The 25548-nt window shown below is 46.3% G+C and overlaps 1 protein-coding gene across 1 annotated transcript in view; it reads left to right on the top strand.

The window, feature by feature from the left end:
• EFHC2 (EF-hand domain containing 2) overlaps window positions 1-25548 on the top strand; it is a 127997-nt gene that overhangs the window by 63795 nt on the left and 38654 nt on the right. Inside the window, exons 8-10 of the mRNA XM_056858428.1 lie at window positions 17169-17334; window positions 19141-19283; window positions 24487-24683. Of these exons, the coding sequence (XP_056714406.1) occupies window positions 17169-17334; window positions 19141-19283; window positions 24487-24683 (506 nt within the window). The remainder of the gene's footprint in view (window positions 1-17168; window positions 17335-19140; window positions 19284-24486; window positions 24684-25548) is intronic.

A 25548-nucleotide genomic window follows, 5' to 3' on the forward strand; every position in this document is an offset into this window, starting at 1 on the left:
TCCCTCCAGTATCTGGTTCGCTGTAAGCACTTCAGTTCTGCTTAGGATGAGTTCGTGCGTTCTCGCGATGTTTCCGCCCCTCGCCTGGTCCGCGAATTCCATGCTGCCTATCCTCACAAGCCAGGTCCCCGGGAAATGAGGGGGGCCCTTTGGGGGGGGGCAGAATGTCAGACATGGTCTGAGAAGGAATGTTGTGGTTTCTCCAGGTTCTGGCATTGGCCAGTTCTGTATCCTGTAAACAGTGTGTTTAGACTACTTGCCATGGTAGCCAGACCCATCCCGATTTGCCCTTTGCTCTTCCATATATGCCCTGTACCGTTCCCATAGTTTTCACTAGTGTCCTTTTGACTCTTAGCTTCTGTTAACCTGTGGATTTTCTAATAAATCAACTTTTTTTGGACTTCTTGTCTGCTGATGTCTGTTTATGGGATTATCACAGGACTAGAGTTTACAGATCTTCAGTTTTTCTCCTGCCTCAGCAGTGTGCGATTTGCTCTGGAGCAATCTCTATTATAGGAGTTTAAATTCCCTCTTTTTCTTTCCTTACCTGCAGCCTATTATTTCTTGACTAATTCCTAATTACTTCTAGCACTATTTCTTCTCCTTTCCAGTTCTTCCCATTGTTCTCTACTCTATTGCTCTCTTACTCCATCAAGCCACCTGTCTTCCCACTCCCCACCCTCTCAGATGGAGCTAATGTCGACACATGGAGTGAGAGACAGAGCTAATGTCGGGGGACAAGGAGCAAGTAGCTGGACTCCTCTCCCCGCAGCAACATCAAAGGGCAGCCTCTGCTTGCCGCAAATGCGAGCAGCTAGAGGAAGAGAGTGAGCCGGAAACAGTGGCTCCAAAGAGAAAGCAGCCATTGGAGGACAAAGAAAAGGGTGCAAAAAAGATGCGCCAAGGGTGCAAAAAAGGCCGCCGCAGCTCCCCATTCGGGCCCTGGTGGCTACGAGGGAAAGCGCACCTCCAGGACATCTCATGCTGCAGGGAGCGTTGAGGCCGGAGGTGGTAACGTACATGCCTTTAATCCTTCTTCTGCTGTGTGGGGGAGGCAGGCGAATGGAGCATGGTTGACCTAATGAGGCAAGTACTTAGAGAAGAACCCTCCTTCAGGGAGTCAGTGGGTTCAAGGGCCTCCTACCCCATTACCATCACGGGATCTATGTATTCTGGTGTCGCAGATAGAGAACGTACAGGGGAGCCTAGCCATGCCTGGCCCACTAAGGCAGATAGAAAAGCCCTGCTCCAGAGCACAAGTAGAGCTTTAACCCCCCACTCCCTCTCTGATGAGGAGGAAAAGGAAGAGGGGGAATTTTCCTCAGGAGAGGAGGAAGAAGGGGATGGTGTAAAAGAGCAAGACCAGCAGTCTTGCCTCTTTAATGGGGAGGATTACCAGGCCATGCTAACCAAGGTATTAGCAGCATTGTACCTCCATGAGGACGAGGAGATGGAGGTGGCCAAGAGCAAGGCCAAATTCAGGGGAACCAAAGAATTCTTTTCTAGACTAAAGCCTCAGTCACGCTTAGTCCCCTTTCCAGAGTATTTTGAAGCCCTATTGAGGGCAGAATGGGAAAAACCCATGTCTAGCAAACAATTTCCTCCTGTGGCCAAAAAATTGTATTCCCTGGAGCCCCGTGCCTTGAACCTGTTACAGGTCCCCTTGGTGGATGCCCCAGTCGCAGCCCTACAATCGTTGGGCCTACACTCTCAGGACAGGGCAGGAAATATTAAAGATCTGCTAGATAGAAAAGCGGACTACGCTAACAAAAAAGCACATGAGGCTTCGGAGCGCAGTTTTTGCTAGAGCATTGATTGATCTAGTTCCTCAAGACAACAGGTGTTGGATGGCCTTAACCGGGTCCTAAAGGCTGTTAACTTTATGGCCGATGCCACACTGGACTTTCTCACACTGGTCTTTCTCAGCCAGGTCCCTAGCAGCCTCATCGGCATCCAGAAGAGCCCTTTGGCTCAGGTCATGGTCAGCAGATTATTGCTCAAAATCCTTTCTTTTGGGTTACCCCTTCAAGGGAGGCTGACTGTTTGGTTCCAAGCTGGAAGACATACTAATTGAGACCAAGGATAAGAAAAAAGCCTTACATAAATATATCAGGAAGAAAGGAAAAGGTTCCTTCACATCTTCCTTTCGTCCCTTTCGGTCCTTCCACACCTTGGCCTGCCCCAGAACAGACAGCAGAAGGGGAAATTGGAACAGCGGAAAGGGCTCCTTCCGAAGGGGTAGTAGATTCAATAGAAGTTCCCAATTTCAAAATCAAGGAACAGACAAGTCAAACTGGTTCGCTGACAAACAGGGGAAACAAGGACTCCCACATGATTCCAGTGGGGGAGAGACTCCAACACTTTGCAAACCTTTGGGTCTCTGTCCATCCAGATGCCTGGGTCCAAAAGATTATAAACAAAGGCTACAGGCTAGAATTTTGGAGTTTACCTCCAGATCGGCTCATTTCCCTCCCAGTTCTTTAAATCAGGACAAGTGTCTTCGAACTCATGCAGCGATAAAACACCTTCTGGAAATTCAGGCTGTAGAACCCATATCCTCGTCAGAGCAGCATTCCGGGGTGTACTCCATTTTCTTCACTGTGCCAAAGAGAAATGGAGACTGGTGCACAATATTAGATCTGAAGCACGTAAACAGATTAATAAGACTGAAACAATTCAGAATGGAGACATTCCGATCCATCATTGAGGCTTTACGTCCACAGTCGTATCTGACGTCAGTAGACCTGACAGAGGCCTACCTGCACATCCCAATCTGCCCACAAAATTGCCAATACCTCTGCTTTGCCCACGGTCACCTGCACTTCCAATTCTGGGCCCTTCCCTTCGGTCTTTCATCAGTACCGAAGGTGTTCACGAAGATCCTCGTCACCTTGGTAGTGTACCTGAGGGAACAGGGGATTCACATCTTCCCCTACTTAGACGACATCTTGGTGAGTGCCCCATCGGAACAACTGGCCAACCAACACACCTCGATAGTCCTCCAGACCCTACAGCGACACGGCTTCTTGGTGAACCTGAGCAAGAGCAATCTGGTTTCTTTGCAGACGATCTTACATCTGGGGTAATCATAAACACATCTCTCAACATGATTTTCTTACCTCAAGACAAGGTCTCCATGATCTCAAAACTGTCAAAGAAGATGATAGCCTCTAGATCAACAAGCCTCTCGATCCTAGTCCACCTACAGGGTCTGATGGTGTCCTGCATAGGTTCGGTACCCTGGGCTCTCCTACACATGCGCCCCATGCAGTGGTTCCTGAAACTGTACCAGATGCAGATACTATAGAAGAAGGATCCACATCTCCTTCTAACCAGACCAGTAAAAGACAGCCTCAGATGGTGGACCAGCATGCCCAATCTGTCAAAGGGCCAGAATTACCTGCAGAATCCAACAACATAAGATATCCACAGATGCCAGCCTGGAGGGTTGGGGGGCAACCTCCACCACCACATTGCACAGGGTCTGTGGACACAGACAGAAAAAAGAGTTCACATAAACAAACTGGAGTTACAGGCCATCAGGAAGGCACTCTTGAAGTTCCAGCCTCTGATCGAACACCATCACATGCTAATCAGGCCTGACATCGTCTCGGCAAAAGCAAACATAAACAAGCATGGAGGGTCTCTTTCATCATCTCTCCATGCCGAGGCCGAAGTAATCTTGAATTGGGCAGAAAAGCACCTTGCCTCCCTGAGAGCTGAACATGTCAAGGGCATTCTGAACTCCCAGGTAGAGTGGCTCAGCCAGCGACAAGTGGACGAGGGAGAATGGACAACAAAGGAAGATGTTTTCCAGCAGATAGTAAGAAAATTCGGCCAGCCCACAGTAGACCTCTTCGCCTCCTCGTCCAACCACCAGACTCCAAGGTTCTTTTTAAGGTTCGCCCATCCAAGAGTGTAACAAGTAGACTCATTGAAATCTCCTTGGCCAAATGAGCTTCTTTATGCCTCCCCTCCCCTCCTGGTCATCCCCAAGGTCCTGTGGAAGATACAACAGGAGAGGGCTCACGTAATCCTCATAGCACCCCATTGGCCACGCAGACAATGGTTTCCAACTCTCCGGGAACTATTGGTGAGAGACCCATGGCGACTTTCAGTAACACAGGATCTGCTTCACCAGGGGCCTTTATTACACCCAGACCCAGTGTGGCTACATCTGACCACCTGGGCCTTGAGAGGCAACCGTTGCTAGACCTGGGTTATTCCTTGGAAGAGGTCTTCACCATGCAAGAAGCAAGAAAGCTGTCTACCAGGCATATCTACAACTTTACTTGGAAGACCTTCGTCTGGTGGTGTAAGAGGAAACATCTGGATCCCCTACTGATATCCATGGGAAACCTATTAGAATTCCTTCAGGAGGGCTTACAACAGAAGTTGAAGTCTTCTGCATTATTGCTTCAGATGGCTGATATAGCAACAGTGATTCCGCAGTTGGATGGATACCCTATCACCAGACATCCTCATCTGATCATATTTTTGAAGGGAGTGATGGCTATTTCTCCCCCGGTGACACATAGATTTCCCACCTGGCGTCTTCACGTGGTGATAAATGTACTAACAAAGCCTCCATTCGAACCCTTACAGGAGGTATCCTTAACATTTCTTAGAATGAAGGTCCTGTTCCTTACAGCAGTTACCTCCGCCAGGATGGTATCCGAATTAGGGGCACTCTCAGTCAGAAAAAGCCAGTGCATATTCCATGCAGATAAGGTGGTCCTACGACCGGCCCCAACCTTCTCACCAGAGGGAATTCAAAATTCCGCAGACAACAGGAATTACATCTGCCATCCTTTTGCCCAACGCATGCAAAAGAGAAAGATTGGCACACTCTAGACTTAAGGAGAGCCCTTCGCATCTACCTTAAAAGGACTGAAACCTTCCGCCGATCCGAGTCCATGTTGATCTCTGTATCAACCCCCAACAAGGGCAACAAAATGTCCAATGCTGCCATCAGCAATTGCATCCATCAATGCATCCAGCTATGCTACCAGCACAGCAGTATTCTGGATCCAACAGGAATCACCACACACTCAGTCCACAGTGCAGCCACCTTGGCGGCATTGGATAAACAAGCGTCTGTCGAGGAAATATGCAAGGCGGCAACTTGGTCTAGTCTATCCACCTTAGTAAGGCATTACAATCTTAATTTCTACTCCTCTTCTGATGCAGCATTTGATAGGAGAGTATCGCAGCATGTAGTGAACGATGAATGATCCCACATGGATTGATCAGCTTTTGACGATCCTGTTGATGAAGATGTCCTTCAACCTCCGAGTGAGAACGGAACCTTGGCTCTCCTGTGAGGGTTCCTTCTACTCTGAGGAAGGAGGACATCTTGCCCGCCCAGGGTGAAGAGTTCAAACAGAAACGAAAAGGGTTAAAGATGTTCCACACAAGAGAATCACTACATGTATGCAAATAGATGGAAGATTCCTTACTCCACATCTTTTCATAGTTCGTACTACAAGTTATTTATGCTTAGTAGTTACTAACACCTTTTCTATGGTGATATTCCCAGTTCTTGTTACTGTTTGTTGTTTATATCTATATATTTCTGTCTAAGCTTGCTTGGGCAGTCCTCAAACTGAAGATCAGAGGGCCGTCATAGCCCAGGGGACAGGAAATGAAAGTTTAGATCCTGCCTCCCTGAGCATAGGAAGGAAACCACCTGCTGATTAAGATGTCCTCCTTCCTCAGAGTAGAAGGAACCCTCACAGGTAAGCCAAGGTTCTGTTCTTCTAGCATTCTTAAGTCTATAGCAGTAAATGCTTTTATTTTTGTTCAGTGTTGAAATATTTTGATCTAATATTGCTTGAGGGGTTGCTTAATATTGGAAATGTTGCCAGCCCCCCTTTCATCTGCACTCCCTCCCAGCCTGAATGGATGTACTGCCAGAGTAACACCATGAACAAGTCCCCACAAGCCACACAGCAGAACATTGGGAGCACTGCCATATTTGTGTCTCACGGAACAGTGCAGCGGTGAACACAGCAGAGCATCCTGGGGCAACAACCACAGCAACTGCTTCCAAAGAAGCCTTGTTGGGAGAAATCAGGGTTTGCCAACAGGACATCAGCAATTAAGCTGCCCCAGGCAAGAAGACAAAGATGCCTGTTCCTGTATCGTCTTTTACATGATATGCAGTCACTGACAATGGGTGTTAAGTGCCCTGTGACAGTCTGGAACCTCTAATTCAAAGCTTCCCATTGTCCCCAAAGCTTCTACCCAATAAATGACTCACCTTAATATCACAGTGGGTAGCCGTGTTAGTCTGTCTGTAGTAGTAAAAAAGAGCAAGAGTCCAGTAGCACCTTAAAGACTAACAAAAATATTTTCTGGCAGGGTATTAGCTTTCGTGAGCCACAGCTCACTTCTTCAGATACCATACCCTGCCAGAAAATATTTTTGTTAGTCTTTAAGGTGCTACTGGACTCTTGCTCTTTTCTATCACCTTAATATCGTCTGTTTTTGTAATCCTGAATTATAATTCAATCAAAAACTCCTCTCCCTGATGCCGTTTAGTCAGTTCTATCATTTTCTCTTGATTACGCTCAAGTATTTCTTTATCCTCTTTCATAATCTTCTGTTTCTGTTTTGCTATGGGCCAAAAACAGTATAATTAACCTGGCTTTAGAACCAGGAAAGAGAGTCTCTCTGATGCTGGATACTAACTGCAACAGACTCCCAACAAACACAGGATCTCTCCTTCTTCCATCTGATTTCTTATCAGACTAGGACAGGTAATCTTTGCTCTCTCCCTGATCTATACCCCCCTCCCATTTTCCCAACCACTATCCCCCATTTTCCACACCGTTATCCCAAAAGATTAATTCCTGCTCCAAATTGGAGGAGTTCTGCTGAATATTTGTAAATTGTTGCTGTAGTAATTAGGATAAGGAATATGTTTGTGCCTTAGTTTAGTATTTACTTAGGATAAGCCCCCCCCCCCGCCATTGCACCAAATCCCTCAATAAATTCTGTATTCATCAGCGTGGCTTCTGTGCAGTCCCACATGGGTACTGCGCACGCGCAGGCCAGCTGCGGAGAACTTATGCTGGAAAGCTCTAGGATCTTCGGGCCGCTCTTGCCCCTCCCCCGTCCTTGGCTCTTCCCGCCTAAGCGGTCATGTGACAGGGAGGGGCAAGTGGCCGTCCCTCCAGCTCTTTCTTTGCTGCCGCGTGAGATAGAACATTTTCTGGTGAGCTCCTATTTTTAAGTCGTCATATGGAAGATATGATGGCCCTTTTCAAAAAATGTTCCTCGTGCGGCTATAAAATGTCGCAATTAGACGAGCAGGACGAGTGCATTTATTGCCTGGGGGAGGGTCATATCACCGCGTCCTGCAGACATTGCAGCTCGCTTACCCACCGCTCCCGCCAGGACAGGGCCCTGAAACTTAAAGCTTATCTCTACGAGCAATCCCTTGCTCCCATCCTTAAGGCCTCCGCCAAAAAATCCCGTTCTTCATCCTCTAAGAAAAAGGCGGATGCCTCTACTAGCTCCAAAAAGACGGCATCGTCTACTACAGGGGCCCCTGAGAAATCTCCCCGTCGCGACAAAGAACCGAGCAGCCAGCGTCGGTCGACGTCAACGTCGAGGAGGGGCTCGACATCACCAAAGAGCTCGAAGTCGAAGAAGGGATCGGTGCTGGGACATCCCTCGACTCCTAAGGAGGACTCGGCACCGAGGACCATTACGACTCCTAGAGAGGGTTTGGAGAAGGCCGGATCGGCACCGAAGACTTCCCCGTCAACCTCTCTTAAGGATATACGGCGATCCCCTTCCTTGACCCAGCAGCGCGGTTCCAATGAGCGTCATCAGGTCCATCAGGTCTGGCGAGTCTCTCCTTCCTTCGCCAGCTTCCTCTCAGGGACGCCACAGCCGCGCTCCATCGCAAGGGAAAGACTCCAGGGAACGGAGACATTCCAGCTCCCCCAAGCAGAAGAGGTCCCCCTGTGAGGAGCAGATGTACTTTTCCCCGTCGGGGAAAATCCAATGGACTCCGTAGTGCCAGACCGCTTTCCAAACCCTTAAGCAACTGTTCACCTCCGAACCTGTGCTAAAGCATCCTGATCCTGAACACATGTTTATAGTGCAAGTAGACGCTTCCGACGTGGCCATGGGAGGTGCTCTTTTGCAACAGGGTACAGACGGTTTGTTGCACCCCTGTGCTTATTTCTCTAAAAAATTCGCGCACTCACAACTGAACTGGCCCATTTGGGAAAAGGAGGCAGCTGCTGTCTACCATGCCCTCACTATTTGGAGGCAGTTCCTGGAAGGTTCCAAGATCCCCTTTGAGGTCTGGACCGATCACAGAAACCTGGAGGCGCTAACTGGGACCCGTAAACTGTCCGCAAAACAACTACGCTGGGCTGACTTCTTAGCTCAATTCCGTTTCGTGCTCAAGCATGTCCCTGGAAAACAAAATGTACTGGCGGATGCCCTATCTCGCCTTCCCCAGTATCCTACCAAAGTAGACTGCCCCACCGAGTCGCTCTTCTCCCCTGCTCACAGGGGGGTACTCCCTATGCTGGCGGTCCAAACCAGGTCCCAGACCCAACTCCACTCCCATTCTGAATCAGTCAACATGGACATTCGAGGGGGGGGGAACTGCCACCCGGAACTCAAATCTGACTCCCTCGCCTCCTCCATCTGCTCCTCCAGCACCCAGACGCCAGGACGAGCTAGTTGTGCGACCCCCCTCCTCGCCTCCGGTCTCCTCTCCAACTCAGCCTGGCCATGTCCCGCCCACCTCTCAGGGTAAGATGGATCTGCCTGTCTTTTTCCTAGACTCTCTTCATTCCCACTGCCAAGCAGAACATTTTGCTCAAACACTTCCCACTTCTCTGCTGCAACGGGGTGATTATTGGTACAGAGACTCCAAACTGTATGTACCTAAGGGATTGCGAAGGGAGGTCCTACAACTCGCTCATGGGGCCAAAACCGCGGGGCACTTTGGATTTCTGAAAACACTTCACTTATTACGCAGGCAGTTTTGGTGGGCGGGCATGCGGGCCGACATGGACTCGTTCATCCGTGGTTGCCCAATATGTGCCACTGTGAAACGGTCCCAAGGGAAACCCTCTGGTCTATTGCAGCCGCTAGAAACCCCCTCCAGACCTTGGGAGGTAATCGCTATGGATTTTATGACTGATCTCTCTCAGCGAGGGGAAAACTGTGTTATGGGTTATTACCGACCTGTTTTCAAAACAGGTGCATCTCGTCCCGTGCGCCTGTATCCCATCCGCCCCAAAACTGGCCCGCCTCTTCGTGTCACATGTCTTCCGACTGCCTTTCCGCGCAAGATTGTGAGCGACCGCAGAAGTAGCTACGTGGCAAAGTTTTGGAAAGCCTTCCTTAAACTGGTCGGGGTGGAACAGGGTCTGTTTAGTGCTTTCCATCCTCTAACGGATGGGCAAACTGAACGTGTCAATGCTGTATTAGAATGTTATCTTCATTGCTATGTCAATTACCACCAAGATGATTGGGTTGAATTGCTACCTTTTGCTGAGTATGCTTATAACAATGCTGTACACCAATCCACAGGTTTTAGCCCATTTCAAGCTGTGTATGGCCAGGACTTCAGTCCCATTGGCCATGTTGATGTTTCGGGGGAGGGGGGCGGCGAAGACGTGATGACCTGGGTGCATGCAATTCAAACCACCTGGCCCTGGCTGGTAAAAAAACCTTGAGCGGGCCAAACGTAAATACAAAGCTCAAGCTGACAAACACCGATCTCCCAGCCAAAACTTTAATGTGATTTAGTCTACCTGTCCACCAGGAATCTCCGATCCACCCGTCCGTGTGGGAAACTCAGTGCCAAATACGTGGGCCCCTACCCTATTTCTCGGATCATTAACCCTGTCACTGTGGAACTCTCCCTGCCTAAGACGCTTACACCCTGTTTTCCATGTAAGCCTCCTGAAACCACATATTTCCTCCCCTGAGTGGCATCCTGTCAGGCCTGTATCTCAGTTGATGTTTACTTTCGCTTTCCCGCCGACCAGACTCAAGGACTGTTATGCCTACTGAACACTGTTTGAAGCTCTGGGAACACAGCTTTGTTTTTGATATGTAATCTCTCGCCTTTTCAGTGCTTTTATTGCCAAGTTCAAGCCAGCCAGCCTCATAGCTGTCACCCTTTTCTTTATGCTCTGTTAACCTATTTTGACCAAGTAAAACCAGCTTCTTTGGACCTGACTGTCTCTGATGTGGTTTTTGGTTCAAGTGGGCCAAGGGCTGACATTGTGACAGCTATCACTTCTTTCCTTTGTCAGGCTGGAGCCCAGGGGGGGTTCGCCTGCCACTCGGATGGGAGCGAGGAGAGCGCTCTCCGAGTGATTCAACAGGGGCTGGAGCCCCGTGTGGTTCGCCCCAGACCCGCCGGTTGTGATCCCCGGGTTGCGGGTTCCTGGAAGAACCCTGGAAGATGATCCCAATCTCGTACGGGACATTGTAGCTGAACTGAGCAGGACTAGCATGGAAGTTAGTCGCCTAAATGGATTAATACAGACCCAGTGGCGTTCGCTAGTGACTTCTCCTTGGATGTCTGACGTTGAGGATGCCAACACCTGTTTAGACCTCCAAGCCCTTGATCGGTTGGTGGATGATGCCCAACTGGCGGTAGAGGATTTACAAATACTAACCGGTTTGTTGGATAAACTTATTGCTCGTGAGACTCACTCAACAGGAGCCATGGCAGGAGCCACGCCGGCAAGTTTTTCTTTGGTGCCGAATGCAGCTGACTGTCAAGCGGAGGCGAAACGGATCGCTATCCAAACAGCGCTCCTATTTGTGGAACTAACGAAGGATACCACGGTAGCCACTCTATCACAATTGTTGTCCCCAACTTTCGGGGCTGATGCACCTGCGCTAGCGGTCCAGGTTCAACCGCTGTTGGGCGGGGAGTCCGAACCGCTCCTCGCCCTCTTGGAAAAGGAACTTCTACCGCTTGTGACCGCAGCTGCTGCCCTGAGACTCGAGGCCGCCCAAGCTCTCGTGGATAGAGAAGCAGCTGTGGCGGCGGAGGCGGCGGCCAAAGCTCAGGCCGCATGGGAAAAGGAACAACAGTTGGCTGCGGAACGGGCACAGGTGGGTGTGCGCCCCAAAGACCCCGGTCAAACCGGCCCTTCGTGGGGTCCAACGTTTTCCCCGGCTTTTGCCCCGTCCCGCACCGCCCAACTCGCGCGGTGCCTCGCAGAACGGCTTCGGGGATCCGACGATTCTGACGAGGAGGATTTGTATGGGGACGGCTCCCAATGGGCCACAGGCTTCCGGGCCAGCCGAGCACATCGTACAGGTGGACCTGAGGAAGAGGTGCACTTATTGCGGGCTCAAAACCAGGAGTTATACGATCGTGTAGACCGTCTCCAGGATCAAATGGAACGTTTGTTCCAGGAAAACGAGCGCTTACAGCGGGCGCTGACGACTCTGGCGCAGCCCATTCTTCCTGGGCCCGCCGCACCGGTTCACGCTCCAGGTCAGCCGGTTGTGTCAGCTCACCCAGCTCAACCATCAGCTAATCTCCCCGTTCAGCCACTGGTCCCCAGAGCGCCAGTTGCACCAGCTCCCAGGGCACCCATACAGCCGGGACAACCCATACCCGGCCCATGGAAGCAACCCCGGTTGAAAACGACCTATGATGGCTCGCTCGAGACTCTACCCTGTTTCCTACATCAAGTGGACAGTTACATGCGGGAACAAGGACAATTCTTTCCCACAGAGGATAGCCGGGTTCGTTTCGTAGCTTCTCTATTGACGGGGAAAGCAGCTGACTGGATGGTCCTCCAATTTGACACTCGGTCCCGTTCTATCCGCTCCCTCTACAATTTTATGACTGCCTTGCGGAGATGGTTTGAGGACCCCTTTATGGGAGAACGAGCCAAAGCAGAACTTCTACAACTCAGGCAGGGCTCTTCTCCAGTCGGAGAGTTTGCAGATGAATTCCAGAGACTAGCCAGTAGAATAGTGGACTGGCCGGAGGCCACCCTAATCCACTACTTCAGGGAAGCTTTACACCCTGACATTTTGAACTGGTCGTATATGCGGGGCGATCCTGACACCCTTGAAGATTGGATTCTACTGGCTGAAGAGGTTGAAAGCCGCCGGCGTTTCATTTCACTGGTCCGGCAACGAAACAAGGATAAAAGCGCCCAGAAACCCCCGTCAAAAGCACCGCTCCCCAGCCTGCGGAAACCAACGCGACCGCCTCAGGATCGCGAAACAAGGTTCCAGAGGGGGGCTTGCCTCGTTTGCGGGGAATTGGGCCACTTTGCAGCGGCTTGTCCTCAATGCCCGGAGACCACTCACCCCAGCATGCCACCCCGAGCTCGAGGGAGACCTCAACGCAGAGGCACCGCGGCTACCCTCAGCGCAGCGCCGGGACGACCCACACCCTCTGCACTTCACGTTGAGGAATCGGCTAACCTTTCTGCACCAAGTGACCCCGCAGGGTCCCGGATTACAAGTGCCCCAATGGGGGACAACTCTCCTTCTTCTGACGAGGATAACCAATGGAATGCTCCAGCTCTAAACCTGGAAACCCCTCTCGATCTGTCAAAAAACGAATACGGTCTGTGTTGAGTGGAGCGTTTCCACAGACCCCTGCAGAATCTTCTGCTAAAACCAAAGCTCCCGTCAAGGTGAGTGAAGTAGAAACCACTGTTTATGTGGACGCAGTGTTGCAACACTATAAAGGGGGTCCCCAACTGCCTGTCAAGGCGCTTATTGACTCTGGCTGCGGCCGCACTTTAATCAGTGAAGCCACATTTGCAGCCCTCAAAGTCAAGTCCGAGGCTTTACCAGCTCCCGTCCAATTTGCCCAAATGGATGGGAGCCACTTCAAGGGGGGACCAGTCGATCATCGCACACGGGGAGTAGCGATGGGTATTGGTTCTCATTGGGAACAAATAGACTTTACCATAGCCCCCATCCGGTTCGAAGTTGTCCTAGGGATTAATTGGCTTAAAGGACATAGTCCCTGCATAGACTGGGAAACTGACACTATTACCTTTGCCAATCCCAAATGCGAACAGCACCGACACGGAGTCGCTGTGGTGCCTCCACCTGCTCCGGCTTTAACCTCCGATGCCGCATCGCCACCGCCTTTGCCCGAAGCATAGAGACTTTGCAGATGTCTTTGATGTTAAAGAATGTGATGCCTTGCCCCCCCACCGTACCACTGACAGTGCAATTGAGGTGGTAAAGATTGCACACTAAGAGCAAGATTTACCCCATGAGTGTTTCCGAACGCGCTGTGTTACGTGACTTTTTGGATAAAAATCTTGCTCGAGGATTCATTCGGCAATCGAATGCTCCCAACTCAGCCCCAGCGTCCTTTGTCCGGAAAAAGGAGGGTGACCTGCGTTTATGCATTGACTTCCGAAAGCTTAATGCAGTTACCCAAGCCAACGCCTACCCCATACCGTTGATTTCAGATATTATGGGGCAATTACAGGAGGGTCGTGTTTTCTCCAAATTGGATTTAGTGGAAGCTTATTATCGCGTCCGTATCCGCAAGGGAGACGAATCCCTCACCGCCTTCTCTAGCTGTTTTGGAATGTATGAATTTCTTGTGATGCCTTTCGGATTAAAAGGGGCCCCGGGGGTCTTCATGCAACTCATTAACGAAATCCTCCATGATTTGCTGTACCGCGGCGTGGTAGTTTATTTGGATGATATTCTTATTTATTCAAAAACCATGGAGGAACATGTTGCTCTGGTCAGAGAAGTTTTACAACGACTGCGTAACCACCAGCTCTATGCAAAACTGTCTAAATGCGAATTTCACCAAGAGCAGATAACTTTCTTAGGGTACATAATCTCTCATCGTGGCCTTAGCATGGACCCCGCTAAAGTCCAATCGGTACTTGACTGGACTCATCCCCCAACCCGCAAGCAAGTACAGCAATTCCTGGGCTTTGCTAATTTCTACCGCGGTTTCATTCCCAACTTTGCCACGCCGATGAAAAACAGTGTTGCTTACCTGTAACTGTTGTTCATCTAGTGGTCTTCTGTGCAGGCACACATCCCTCCCTCCACCCCCGCTGTGGTTGCTCTCTTGCAAGTCAATTCCGCGGCGGCGAAGTGGAGAACTGGAGGGACAGCCGCTCGCCCCTCCCCGTCACATGACCGCTTAGGCGGGAAGAACCAAGGACGGGGGAGGGGCAAGAGCGGCCTGCTGCAGACCTCCATAGTCACGTGTCTCTCTTGTTTCTTTCCCCCTCCTGCCTGTTTTCTCAAGGCTTAGGGAGTTCAACCGTTGTCAGTCCTCCCTGAGGGATGGCTGGCTGGTAGCCAGGTGCCACTGAGGTTTCCCCAGCGCTGCTCCCATGCCGATTCAAGTGGGCATGGCGCCAGCCAACTCCTTGGGGTTTGCCCTGTTGGCCGGTGTCCCATCTTTGCCCCCATCTGACAGGTGAGTCGCTTTCGGACGTGGGCATCCCTGCAGCATGGTTTCTGCCGCCCTGTCATCATTCCTCGTTTCTGGCAAGCCTGGGATCCAGGTCTGGGAGCGGTGTCTGTTGCTTCCTCTGATCGGATTAGGCCCAAGTCAGGCTGCAGTGCCTGCATATCGGGACAGAATTTATTTATCCTATTATCAGTTTGGTTGCTGCATTCTGAGAATCCAACCATAATGCAATAGGAGATAGGATGCAATAGGGCCTTGTACTTTGGTGGGAAACTAGCTGACAGAAACTGAAATTTAATAGCAGTTAAAAGCTGTCAGCGATTTATCAGCATTTTCTGTTTGGTGGAGGCAAGGGTTTGTACTGCTTCCATTACTCTTTGGCTTAAATTAAATCTTATCCCTCAAGGACTGCTACTCCTGTTTCTACAGGATAAGTTCCAGTAACATGGCTAAAGATGGTCCTTAATAAAATGGCCTGCCTGGGCCTTTCTCCACCTACCCTGTTAGCCATGGGCATAGACCAAGTATCAAGTCTCTTGAAACAAAGGGTGGAAGACATTGAACACCAGACAGACCTTGGAAAATCACCATTTTCCCTAGTACCTGATACATCTAGATACTTAGTCTCACCTGCGGCTTATTTTTATCATCTTGAGTCTATTAATTATAGGAAGGCCTTTACCCTTGCCAGATGCCAGGCCCTACCATCGGCTGTTTTAGAAGAGAAATATAAGAAGATCCCTAGATCCGTGTGGGACAGGGGACATTGAAACCATCAAACATGCACTGATATGTTGCCCATTCTACCACGAAGTTAGATCAAAGCTTCTCCCCCCCCCCCACTTGGTAAATTCTCTGAGGAGTCAGCTGAGCTTTCGGCAAAGAAGCTCCTATTAGGAGAAGACCCTCAGCTTACTCTCCAAACTGCCAAGTTCTGCGACGTTGCTATTAAAATACGCAGAACTTTATTAGAAAATGATTGTTAGAATATTTTACAATTTTAAGATGATAATTTTAACCAGGGGTTGCTTTTATTGATCTTATACCTTTATATGTGCGGGCAGTATGTGATTCTGCGGTGCAAAACTATTGAGTCTGGAATTTTTGATGTATTGGCACGTGATTGGCCAGTCGACTGTATTAATAAATTTGAATTTGAATTTAATAGCAGAGATTTATCAGCATTTTCTGTTTGGTTAATTCCCCCCACACACACACAACACAGAGGGTTGCAATCTTAGAAGTCTTTTCTTAGATGTCTATGTACAATATTCATAAACCAGTTGGGAGGGGTCTCTGATCAGATTATTTACTCTTTTGACTGGGTTTTGGTTTAATATGTGCTCTGTGGTAATATAACATACCAACATATTGCTCCATTTTCTGTCCTCATTTTGTAATACCTTCTCTTTCCACCCCCTTTCTGTTTATACCTGCCAACTGAGTGTAATATTTCATGTTTCTGAGAAAGTGGGTTCTGGATCACAAAAGTATAGGCCACAATGAATCTGTTCGTATTTAAGATGCCACAGGGTGCTTTGATTGCACCAGACTAACAAAGCCCCTTTGGAACTGTTGACTAGATTGTGTTTTATTTTTGAGCCTCACCACCTCTAACAGTTGATTCTTTCTACTTGGGGTTCTGAAGCTGAAGACATTCTGTGTCTGCTAAAGGGGAAGACGTTTGTCCTTTTCTATCTCCCAAACAAGGGAAGTGGCAGCGATGCCTTGGTACAGGAAAGCAAGAGAAACTTCTTCCTGACATTGATTGTTCATTCACAGGTTGTGTTGCTGCTGAGGTCAGATTGAACCTGATATACTCTGGGGTTGCCAACTGGGAAAGACACCAAAGACCTGACAGCAGACAGCTTTTGCTCTCAGGGATGTCACTGAAACTTGCATGTTCTCTTTAGCCCATCCACTATAGTTGCACTAGATGGCACTGTTGGAATGTAAGAAGACGGTTGTTGTTTTTTGTTATGCAAATCCTGCAATTCAGATACAACAGCAATGAGTCTAATTGAAAACTTAACTGTTCTTTATTCTTAGTGAATATATGCCCACCATTATTTGCAATTCACCATACAACTCCATCTAAACTTTGATGATTTTCAAGCTCAGTATGTGCAGACTTCTGTCCATAATGTATTTTTTTAACTTACATTTTATTGATATAAACCAGCTGAACTCAGTGTAACTAAACTTACAACTACAAATGCTTTTGCTTAACTTATCAGTAAGCAGAGGGGAGAGTGATCCTGTGTGAGTTGGCAACTGTTTACTGGGGTTATATTGATGAATTTATCATCTGTAAGAAAATAATTCAGATTAGTTTACAAGTATTCAGGTTGTATTTGAGAAAAGAGGAGGGACTTGAAAATATAGTTTAAAAAAAACTGGACCCAATTGCTGGGATAATAAGGACTTTACTTCTTGGCGGTCTGCCCAGGCTCAGGGAAACATTTGAGTTTTTCCCATCATGGAGAGAAGTTGATAGAAAGCAGAGGAAAATATCAATAGCAGTCTGCCCCCAGAGGACAGAAACTTGAAAAATGTATTCGAAATTGGGGTTTCCTGTTTAGAGGAAATATTTGCTTTTCTAAAACACGCTTCTTGCAAAGGGAGAGAGCACTTTTGTTTCTGTAGACAGAAATGCATATCTGTATTGAAATGAGAACATTCTTAACATATTTGGGAACTGAAGAGAAAAATGGTGGTTGCAAATTGTGTTTTACAGAGGACTTTACTTCAGTTCCATATAAGGCTCCACCACCTCCAAAAGTAGGAAGACAGATCCCACCATACAATGGGTTTGGCTCTGAAGAAGACTCCCTTTGCTCCTGCATGAGCTTGCTTCCCAAACCACCCCAAAAAGATTTCAAGAAGTTCATGGAAAAAGACAGGTATCTCTGAAACCAAAGTAGATGATAGAACCTTCCATCTTTTTCAGATTCCTGAACTGGAAGGCAAAGAGGGAGTGTATCAAGATATATTATTTATTTAAGATATTTCAATCAAGTCAAGTTTTATTCATGTTGTGGTCACAACCTTAACAACCCAGCTACTCTATTTATTTATCCATTTATTTATTTATTTATTTAAGATATTTATTCTCCACAACTCTGAGCATGCATGCTAATTGTAATGTAAATGTATATTTGACAATTGGCTTTGCAATACTTATCATCCCTGTAAATCAGGTAATATCAGTTTGTAGGTTCTTATCTCTTCAGAAAAAATAGATAGTTTTTTTATGTGCCCCAAATATTTTGGGATTTGTTGAACTTTTCTGGAATTTGTATACCTAGGTAAATATGGTTTGCGTTGGAAAATGTTAGTGGCATAATGAAGAGAAAACCCCAGATTCGTAGCATTCTTTGTATATAATTATAACATTTATTTATTTAATTATAACAGTAGAACAAGTTTTGAAAATTAGCATCAACAGATCCCTACAGTTTTGCTATTGTAGATTTCCAGTCCCCTCGCTCCAACAATAAATAGGACTTTTATGGTTCTTGTAGGTTATCCGGGCTGTGTAACCGTGGTCTTGGAATTTTCTTTCCTGACGTTTCGCCAGCAAGGTATTCTTGCCATTTATTAAAGGAGTCACTGATAGGATGGAGAAACTTTTGAAAAAACATAACCTACAAACAGTGTTTAAACCCACCAAGAAAATACAACAAATGCTACGATCAGCAAAAGACAAAAGAGACCCCCTCACCTCTGCAGGAGTATATCGTATACCTTGCAGCTGTGGAGAAGTTTATATCGGGACCACAAAACGCAGCATACAAACAAGGATAAAAGAACATGAAAGATACTGCAGACTTGGCCAACCTGAGAAATCAGCAGTGGCTGAACATGGACTGACACAAACAGGACACAGGGTCTTATTCCAAGACACTGAAAGACTGGACAATTCTACCAACTATTTTGTCAGATTGCACAGAGAAGCCATTGAAATTCATAAACATCAGCACAACTTTAACAGAAAAGAGGAGAGTTTAAGAATGAATAAGGCTTGGCTTCCTGCCCTGAAAAACCTCCAGACAAAGACAACATTCAACAATAGCCATACAGATTAGCTTTGGATTACATACATTAACAGATCACTTCAGGATACAATGGTTCCATATTAACATACCATACCCTCATTAGCACATTATCTTGATACTTACAGGACAATACTTTTGCAGGACAATACTCAGCTCAAACCCAACCTCTTTCTGACTATATATTACTCTTCCTACACCCTTGACACTGAAAGACACTGTCCTTCAGTGTTACTACTCTGAAGATGCCTGCCACAGTTGCTGGCGAAACGTCAGGAAAGAAAATTCCAAGACCACGGTTACACAGCCCGGATAACCTACAAGAACCAATGAACTCTGACCGTGAAAGCCTTCGACAATATTTAGGACTTTTATGGTTTGTAAGCTGCTCTGAGCCTGGCTTTGGCCAGGGAGAGCAGGGTAATAAGTAAAAATAATAAACAAACAAAATAAATAAATAAATAGGTTTAGACAGGCAAATGAACTCATTAAGTAATGCGTGCTCTCCCTAGGGCTTAAATTGTCATTAAAATATTGGTTAAGACTATCTTACTTTGTATTCTTTTTACATATGAAAAGGCAATATATGTCCATATGAAAGAAAGATCAGTGCATCACTCTCTGTCTTATACCTCTCTTGCTTCTGTCTTCTAGACAAGGCCTCGAAAGCAATATACTGCGGCTTCTTGCGCAGTTTATTACGACTGATCCCATTGACAAGGAACGGAAGTTCATAATTTCTTATTTTCTTAGTGATGATACCATTTCAGTGTTTGAGCCCCCACAAAGAAATACAGGTAAGAGACTAATGGCAGCAAGTTGGCTAAAGAAAGGGAAGCATGTTTTTTATTATTAAATTGGACAGGTGTCAATTTGGTGTAATCAAGCACTCACTGAGAAAGATATCTATGTCTATTAGGACTGGACTCATTTCATAGAATCATAGAGTTGGAAGGGACCACCAGGGCCATCAAGTCCAACCCCCTGCATAATGCAGGAAATTCACAACTACCTCCCCCCTCCACACCCCTAGTGACCAGAAGATGGCCAAAATGCCCTCCCTCTCATCATCTGCCTAAGGTCACAGAATCAGCATTGCTGACAGATGGCCATCTAACCTCTTCTTAAAAACCTCCAGGGAAGGAGAGCTTACCACCTTCCTAGGAAGCCTGTTCCACTGAGGGACCGCTCTAACTGTTAGAAAATTCTTCCTAATGTCTAGACGGAAACTCTTTTGATTTAATTTCAACCCGTTGGTTCTGGTCCGACCTTCTTGAGCAACAGAAAAGAACTCGGCACGCTCCTCTATATGACAGCCCTTCAAGTACTTGAACATGGTTATCATATCCCCTCTCAGTCTTCTCTTCAGGCTAAACATACCCAGTTCCTTCAACCTTTCCTTATAGGACTTGGTCTCCAGACCCCTCACCATCTTTGTTGCCCTTCTCTGGACACGTTCCAGCTTGTCTACATCTTTCTTAAATTGTGGTGCCCAAAACTGAACACAGCACTCTAGTTGAGGTCTAACCAGAGCAGAGTAAAGCGATACCATCACTTCGCGTGATCTGGACACTATACTTCTTTTGATGCAGCCCAAGACTCCATTTGCCTTTTTAGTTATAGCATCTTACTGCTGATTCATGTTCAGTGTTTGGTCTACTAAGACCCCAAGATCCCTTTCACACACACTACTGCTCAGACAAGTCTCCCCTATCCTATAATTATGCATTTGATTTTTCCTACCTAAATGCAGAACTTTACATTAGTCTTTGTTGAAGTGCATTTTATTAGTTCTAGCCCATTTTTCCACCCTGTCAAGATCATCCTGCAACTTGGCTCTGTCTTCTACCGTATTTGCTACCCCTCCCAATTTAGTATCATCTGCAAATTTAATAAGCATCCCCTCTATTCCTTCATCCAAATCATTTATAAAGATGTTGAACAACACAGGGCCCAGCACAGATCCCTGAGGAACTCCACTAGTCACTTCTCTCCAAGTGGACGAGGAACCATTAACTAGCACTCTTTGGGTACGATCTGTCAACCAGTTGCAGATCCACCTAACAATAATAGGATCTAAACCACGTTTTCCCAATTTGTCAACTAGAATACTATGTGGAACCTTATCAAAAGCCTTACAGAAATCTAGATAAACTATGTCTACAGCATTCCCCTGATCCAGCAAGGTAGTAACTTTCTCAAAAAAGGAGAAAAGATTAGTCTGACATGACTTCTCCTTGAGAAACCCGTGCTGGCTCTTCGTGATCAGATCCATCCTTTCTAAATGCTCAAGGACTGACTGTTTGATGATTTGTTCGAACACTTTTCCTGGTATAGAAGTCAAGCTGATGGGTCGGTAGTTACCTGGATCCTCCTTTTTCCCCTTCTTGAAGATGGGGACAACATTTGCCCGCCTCCAATCTTCTGGCACCTCACCTGTTTGCCAAGACTTTTCAAAAATAATGGACAGAGGTTCCGAAATTACATCTGCAAGTTCTTTGAGTACCCTTGGGTGCAATTCATCTGGCCCAGAGGATTTTGTTTCATTTAAAGAAACCAGGTGTTTGTGCCAATTCTAGGCTGCAAATCCCTTCCCTCATCACATGTTCTGTTTATGCCATGTTGAGCACCACTTCCTTCATGAGAAAAAACTGAGGAAAAGTAGGAATTGAGGAGTTCTGCCCTCTCTTCATCTCCTGTTACAATTTCACTTTCCGGTCCACGCAACTTGTCCTTGTTCTTACTCTTACTCTGTACATAGGAAAAGAACCATTTTTTGTTACGTTTAGCATCTCTCGCTAGCCTAAGTTCATACTGAGCTTTAGCTTTCCTAACACTCTCCCTACAAGCACTAGTTATTTGCTTATATTCCTCTTTGGTTATAAGGCCCTCCTTCCACTTCCTAAATGAGTCTTTTTTATTTCTCAACTCTTTAAAAAGCTGTTTAAGTCTGTAGGAAAGAGTCTGGCTTTTTATAGATCTGTCTGTAAGCCAATTTTATCCTGAAACAGGAAATGGACTGATATCAGCTCAAGAGTTTTGCAGTAAAGTGCATTTTCTTTTAGCTTATTTCATTAGCATTTCCTGCAGAACTGCATGGAAATATTTCTGTAGCTCAGCACTTGTACTTATGAAATGCCAGAATCATGATGGTGATGCCTAGATGTCCCATTGCTCTCCACTCTCATCTTCCTCCTACCAGGGTGGTGACACAGCATAGATCTTTCAGGGAGTGGTGACTTGTGAAAGCGTTGCACATCACCTTCGGTTATGCAAGAGAGTCTATGATGGGGAACTGTTGAATGAGGAACTTATGGAAACTCTTTCCTTGATGTTGCCTATGCCAGGATAAACATGATGACGTGTTTTGCAAGTTTTACAACTGTCTCTGTCTTCCAAAATCTAGTGGGTGGAGGGGAGAGACAGTGAGAGAGAAGCTAGTTTGGATCATATTGCTATTTTATGCTGGTTTATCATTGTCTGGCCAAACCTTTTTCATTGCAAGCACGGTTTCTTTATACTTTAAGCATTAAGAAAATGTCTTTAGTGAGAGAAATCCAAATCAGTAATGACGTTAAAAGCTTTTGTTGACCAGGTAATAACGTAGCCACATTCTCAGACTGACAGCTTCTTATGTGTCAGTAACTAAACAGGAAGAAGCTGGTATCTGTTCTTGACTCTGAATGTTCATGCTTTTACAGGCTTAAGTCAGACCCTGATGATTACCTTAATGCATTTTTCACCTTTCAATTTTGTATGACAAAGATGATTTCTACACTGGATTTTGCATTCACGTATAATTGTTACTCTAAATGGCCTTTTTCTGTACAAGTACATCCTTTTTTATTATACTTATTTTACCAAATAATACACAAGATACCATAAAATGTTTCAAATGCACACTTTTTGGCTTTTGTGTGGGAGCGCAGCTATAAACAGGAAATGAACCACAGGCATACCTGAGTTAGCAGATTGCTCGTTTAAGACAAAGCATTATGGTTGGCAAGCCTCTAGAATGTGGTGAGTGTGATGACAGTTTCCTGCACTCTGCACAATGGCAATATCTCACTTTGAGACACAGGCAAAGCTTTCTCTAAGCATGCTATTCATTATAAAAATGCAACACTTTTGCAATAGCTTTCTTCAAACAGATGATATAAAAGGTGCACTATTTTTATGTGACACAAGCAGTTTCATCTAGACTACAGTCTCGCACACACACGTGCTTATAATGAGGGGGAAAGTCCTTAAGTTATATTTTCTTAACTTATGCATGTGTCGGCCAGGGGTGTCGAACTCATTTGTTAGGCGGGCCGGATATGACATAAATGTCACTTAGTTGGGCCAGGCCATGTACACATAAATAAATACCATAAAATGTAATGCCAGATACTGGCGATACAAACTTTACAAAAGACACCTGCAAAGTCAATTAATGATATTGTTTTTTACTTAAAACACAAACAAGTTTACAACAATAACATTCGTACAGTATTTTCTTTTATTTAACAGTCTTATTGTTATTTTGTAAAATATCTTTGTATTTTAAGTAAAAAAATAATATTAATTGACTTTGCAGGTGTCTTCTATGAAGTCCCTGCCATTAATTTTGTTAAAAATTTTAAACCAGGGGGGTGGCTGCCTTGGCTGGTGAACCTGCAGCGGGCTCACCAGCCCAGATCTGGATGGGGGGGGGGCTCGCCAGCCCATATTGTACTGGGAGGGGGGTGGCTGCCTTGGCTGGCAAGCTCGCAGCGGGCTCACCAGCCCAGATCTGGACTAGGGAAGGGCTGGCTGCCTTGACTGGTGAGCCTTTAGCCCTCTCCCAGTCTAGAAAGACAGGGAAAAAGAGAGAGAGAAGAGAAAGAGAAAAAGAGAGCGAGAAAGAGAGAGACAAAGAGTGAAACAAATAGGAGAGAGGGAGGGGGAGGGGGAGAAAGAAAAAGAGTGAGGGAAAGAAAGAAGGAAGGGGAGGGAGGATAAGAAGGAAGGAAAGGGAGGGAGGGAAAGAAGGAAGGAAGAAGGAGAGAAAGAAATGGAGGGAGAGAAAGAAAGAAAAGAAGAGGGAGGGGGAGAGAGAGAGAAAGAAAGAAAGAAAGAAAGAAAGAAAGAAAGAAAGAAAGAAAGAAAGAAAGACGGAAAGAAAGAAAGAAAGAAAGAAAGAAAGAAAGAAAGAAAGAAAGAAAGAAAGAAAGAAGAGGGAGGGAGAGAAAGAAAGAAAGAAAAGGAGGGAGGGAGACAAAGAAAGAAAGGGAAAGAGAGAGAGAGAGAGAGAGAGAGAGAGGAAGAGAAAGAAAAGAACAGAGAGTGACAGAAAAAGAGAGAGAAAAGAGGGAAAACACTCCCCCAGCCAGGCTGAATCCTCCCCCCCACACACACACACGGCCTTGAACGCTGCCCTGCAGCCCGGCATGACCAGGCTGAAGCCTTCCTCCCCCCCACACACACCCGGCCATGCATGTGCCCCTGTGCGACCGGGCTGAAACCTTCCCCACTCCCTCCCCGGCCGCGCATGGGCCCCAGGAAGCCCAGAAAAGGTTGGGGAATGAGGGAAAGGGAGACTAGGTGCCTCGGCCCCGCGGGCCAGATAAAAGCCCTCTGGGGGCTGGATCTGGCCTGCGGGCCGCATGTTTGACACCCCTGGTGTAGGCCATCAGTTGTAACCATTTCTTTACGTTAGTACAATTATGGTTACAATTCAGTACAGCACAGTTCACAAGAAGGATAGAGCAGCACCCGTCATCCAAAGGGTTTACCAGCTCAAGAACAACTAGATGCACCTGGTTTCTCAGCTGAGGGTGCAGCTTCCAGTACAGGCATGAAAACTGCTTAAAAAAAGCAAAATTATGTTAGCTTGAAAGATAAGAAGTATTTGATGGACAGTACCTTTTTGTTAAAGGATAGCTATTTCTGTATAGGTACTGATATATGCAGTTCAGGCTGGATGACAGGCTATTTTAGGGTGCAGTCTGAAAGATTCAGCTTGTTGTTTTGTTACAGGGGTACTTGGTGGGAAATTCCTGGAAAGAAGTCGTGTTCCAAAGCCTGGGCAAGAGCTGTTTAAGAGTGAAATATCTGAGTACTACATGGCCCCAGATCTGTATATAGGAGCCAAAGTGTGTTTCCATGGCCACGTCTTTCTTGTGGTAGATGCTGATGAATATGCTTTCAACTACATGGAGAAGCATGCAGATGAGGCAAGCTGTTCTTTCCAATCCTTATTTGGCCTTTCAGCCATGTGCAATGTTATCTTGCTTCAATAATGGTTGCTCTGAAAACCTTTGTTTATTCATCCCAAGATCAACACACAAATGTTGTTTGTCTTGAAAACATAGTAGTGAAATTTGTCCATTTCTTCAACCTATTGTATGCAAGATGCATATAAGATAATATAAGATAATATGTTTAGCAAATGTCATGGAGTTTCTTTCTGCCTAATTATTCCAGTTTGCAAATTTACTTTCATAATATCCTAATCATGCCTTTGTTTCCATAAAGAATGAAATTGAAATGAAAAAGCAACAAAAGGGAAGTGCTGATAGAGTCTGTGCTGTCAGTTTTCCCATGCAACGAATAAAGGAGCTGGTGCTAACCAAACACAGTCCATTAGAGTATCTGATAGTTGTTATGGTTGCCTTCTACCATAGCATTTGTGCCACTCTCCTGGAATAAAAGAATAACCCAGATAGGAAGGAGATGTAAATAGGATGTTGAAATGGATAATGTAGTCTTGGGGGCATTTCTTTGGATTGCACATGTTGTGCATAGCTACAAAACGTTTGTAACAGCCAGATTTTTATATTTTTACATGTGGTGATTCATTTTCTCCAGAGGTTTCAAAAAAGAGTCTGAAAATGAATTTGCAAATTTGCAAATCTGTACTAATGGAAATTAAATTAGATTAGCTGGTAGGTTAAACATGACTTGGACAAGGGGAAATGCCAACCCAACTCATATTTGACATGTGACCCTTCAGTGTGTGTGGGGCAAATCATCTCCCAAGCATGATGTGGCTGCAGGAGGGGCTTCATCATTCCTTCCCTTCTGCTCCATGTGCTTTGC

Source organism: Euleptes europaea, chromosome 12 (genome assembly GCF_029931775.1).
Source record: "Euleptes europaea isolate rEulEur1 chromosome 12, rEulEur1.hap1, whole genome shotgun sequence".
Classification (NCBI taxonomy): domain Eukaryota; kingdom Metazoa; phylum Chordata; class Lepidosauria; order Squamata; family Sphaerodactylidae; genus Euleptes; species Euleptes europaea.